We start from the raw sequence: 3,785 nt of genomic DNA on the forward strand, positions 1-3,785 counted from the left end.
TAAAGCATCTATTGCGCTGCGTGAGTCACTGAAATTAACAGACACACTTGCTTTTGCCTCAGATATCATATTAAGAGCCATCTGTATGGCTGTGACTTCAGCAGTAAAAACTGATGATATTAAAGGTAGGGTAGTGTGGGGGTGTACCGTACTATTAGTGGAAAAATATTACTGAAAAATCAGATTTAAACCTTTAAGATAAGGCTGTGGGTCAGAAATATTCCCCAAGGAATGGGCTACCTACGACACACAACTAAATTTATCAATACGAAACTAGGGACCTTTTTTGGCCATTTAACCAAAAATTTCCATTTTGTATGGATCACCCCCATAGTGGGGGTGATCCATACATACTATGGGGGTGTTCCATACATGCTATTTTCACCCCAAAAAAATTCATTACAAATTATAATGAATTAGATATTGCTGTCTAAAATTAAACAAACACATTATCTAAAGTGTTCTATTAATGAACGAGCAACAGAGAGGAGTTTTTTTGGCCTCATCTTGGCGATCAGTATTACATTTCCATTTCATCCCTGCAATACCAATAAGAAGTTTTATGAATGATATTTTGCTGTGTGAAATAAAACAAATAAGCATCCAATATTGTTTATTTAAGAAAACAGTGGAAAAATAAAGTCCTATTATTTAAGAAATCTGGAAAAATAAAGGCCTACCTCATTTCATGTTAAATGAATACAATGGAACATTTAGCTTTACTATATTTGAAAGTCGTTGAGTACGCCCTTGCTGGGGCTTCAACACACCTTTGCAGGATTCTTTGGACACCTTTGCTGTGTCCTCTATTAGAGGGAAACAAAAGTTGTCTGGAATACCAAACTTAGACTTGATCCGGAGAAAACTTACATTATAGCTGGTGTCGTCCTCAATAGAGAGGATTTTACCAACATAATGCACCTTTTCCCCAGCATTTCGACCTTCCTCTAGTTCCAGCTCCACCAAAATAAAGTCCCCTATTTCTGCCTCCTTCTGCACAAATGGATAGGGCTGGTCTTCTGTTTCACCATCCGCTTCATCAGAATATTCAGACGAGTCCTCCAAAACCACCTCAGGGTTGTCCTCATCTTCACTGCTGGATAGCTCTTGAGGCCTTTTCTTTGTGGTCTTGCTACTTTTCTTTTTCTTTGCCACACTTTTCTTTTTGCCCTTCTCTCGGAGGTTCTCGATGGCCTCCTCATTTTCTGTGAGGATGCATGCATGGACCCTCTTCCTTCCTTTCCCTCGAGGTCATGCTGCAGCCTTAGGATAGGGACGAATGTCTTCTGGTGACAGGCCCGCGCTGGAGGTAGATGGAATGGCAGCTGTAGTAATACTACTGTCCCTAGAGGGTAATGGTGGAGGACAGTCAAACGTAGTGGAGGAAGAAGCTATGCTTACTGAAATGACAGGCTCCTCAGTTGCATTGCTTGGCTGGTGGCTGGTAGGGCTGGTTGTAGCAGTGTGGTCTTCCCTATCGTTGTCCTGTGGTGGTTCTGGCTGGTCACTGACAGCTGCTCTCATGTAGACCTCATCAGGAAATATGTTTCTATTTACTGGCCAGATGCCAGTAGCTGAAAATCCACTCATCACATTTGAGGGAGTGCAGGCTCTAATCCATGCTTTGGAGGCAAAATCTGGGAGAATGTGCTCTGTAATGTGGGTCTGAGAATGCACGAGGGAATAGTCATTCAATAGTCCTCGCATATGCAACTTAAAGGGCCCAAAGACAGCAACATCCAATGGCTGTAATTTATCAGTGGTATGGGGTGGCAGAGTCACAATCACTATGCCATTGTTCATTGCATATTCAATGGCTTTGATGTTCATATGGCATTCTGCATTGTCCATAATTAAAAGGATCTTGTTCTCTGGGCTGCAGAATGTCTTCTCTTGAATATGCTCTAGTGTTTGAAAGAAACATTCCCCATTCATCCAGCCATTGTGATTGAGGACACCTTTAGATCCTGCAAGTGTCCCTCTCATAAAGGAGTCATCCCAGCGCTTTCTTGGAATTATGAATACTGGAGGAAGGAAACTACCTCCAGCACTTATAGTTCCTACGAAAGTCATTGATTTTCCTCTTTCACGAGAAATCTGCAATGCTACTGGCTTGCCTTTCTCACAGACAACCTTTAAAGGTTTCATTACAGTATTTAGACTGCTCTCATCAAGATTGAATATCCTGTCAGGACTAAATCTGTATTTTTCCATAGCCTCAATATAAGCATAAAAAAACATGCCCACACTGTGCTTATTGAAGCTTACAGCCCTGGCAATGGACATTCCTTCCGAAGCCTTCAGAGTCAGCTGTGGGTGGCGAGCCATAAATGCATAGTACCAGTCCCTGGTGGCAGACTGTTCCCTCTCCCAGGCTGACGGGATACATGGTGACTTACAGGCAAGTGCATACTCGTAAGCCAGCTTACGGAGCTCCTTGACTGGGAGGCCGTGAAACATCTTTGCAATCTTGATAGCATACTCACAAAGCTTTGTCTCCTCCCCCTCTGTGAAGACCTTGTGGGGACTGCCATGGAGAGGGACAAAGGTCTTACCATCAGATAACTTTCTGGATCTACTGACTGCGTCCTGTAAGGTCATCACTTTCACTCCAAACTTCTTGCAAGCTTCCCTGATACTGCATCCTGTTTCCACACGGTACTGAAAAGCCTCCTTCAAAGCTGTTCTATCTGTTTGCCTCTCCCCCTTTGGCACAAACGTCCTCGGCATGTTTTAGTCTGCAAGTGAAATTACAAGTCATCAAATAACTGGTAACTACCAAAATGAACAGTATGTGTCAAGTGTGGGGGTGCTTCGTACACCATCGTACGTTGCACCCCCATACCTACAGCTGTTTTTGAAAATAAAAAAAAAATGTATCCAATCACCCTACACGATTATAAACTTCACAACACACGTACAATACCGCAAATGCGCACTAAACATCATTACATGAGTAATATCACATTTCAATTGCATTCAGAAAATATTTATTTTCCCTTACCATTTCAATTATGTATCAGTTTTTTTTGGCGCCTATTATACACCTGGTACTTGCATTTCTTCATATTGAATGTAAGTAAACTATTACATAGGGGTTTTATCTTGATTGAACGTAAAATATAAAGTATGTAGAAATTTGTGTACGCTACACCCCCTCACAACAATGTACGCTACACCCCCTACAAGCCATATTGCCTTCAAACCATTATCACAGCAACAATGTTGGATAAAACCTAGATATATCTTCATATATCACCTACATCTGCCTAATATTCATATTCAATACCTTACCAATAGGATCAGGCTGCATTCAAGATTAGGAAACGATATGATATGGACGTCTCAAATTAAATCGGATGCTACAAAAATAAAAAATCTTACCTCCAATCCATACCCGTCGAGCTAGGAGAAATGAAAGCAGCCATCTTGGTTCACTGATGACGCTTCACATCTCAGTGCTGCCAACAGAACTCTTCTTTAAATTCTCTAATTTTAACAGAGCTTGTACGGTCCACCCCCGTGTACGCTAATCCCCCACATTACCCTATCACCTTTGAGGGTATGGGTTATTTTTATTTTTTAGCAGGGAGATCATAATGTTTAATTTTGTACATGAACTTCCCTGTCAGATATATACTTAGCTATAGTCTCCGACGTTCCCGACAGAATTTCAAATCTCGCGGCACACGCGACAGGTAGGTCAGGTGGTCTACCTTACCCGCCGCTGGGTGGCGGGTGTATGAACCAATCTACCTCTCCAGCCAGATTTTTTCTGTCGCTTG

At 41.9% G+C, this 3,785-nt stretch overlaps 1 protein-coding gene across 1 annotated transcript; it reads right to left on the reverse strand.

Moving 5' to 3' along the window:
- Window positions 1-605: 605 nt before the first annotated feature.
- On the reverse strand, window positions 606-3,544 carry LOC135199283 (uncharacterized). Its single transcript, XM_064227192.1, has 2 exons — window positions 3,385-3,544; window positions 606-2,738 (listed from the first exon to the last, which is right to left on the reverse strand). Exon 2 carries the CDS (start codon window positions 2,728-2,730, stop codon window positions 1,252-1,254), a length of 1,479 nt encoding a protein of 492 aa, XP_064083262.1. The 5' UTR covers window positions 2,731-2,738; window positions 3,385-3,544; the 3' UTR covers window positions 606-1,251.
- Window positions 3,545-3,785: the final 241 nt, after the last annotated feature.

Source organism: Macrobrachium nipponense, chromosome 25, assembly GCF_015104395.2.
Source record: "Macrobrachium nipponense isolate FS-2020 chromosome 25, ASM1510439v2, whole genome shotgun sequence".
Lineage (NCBI taxonomy): Eukaryota > Metazoa > Arthropoda > Malacostraca > Decapoda > Palaemonidae > Macrobrachium > Macrobrachium nipponense.

Bases quoted from the DNA above. Each gene is read 5' to 3' on its own strand.
- LOC135199283 (XM_064227192.1), bottom strand. From the start codon at position 2,730: ATGCCGAGGACGTTTGTGCCAAAGGGGGAGAGGCAAACAGATAGAACA.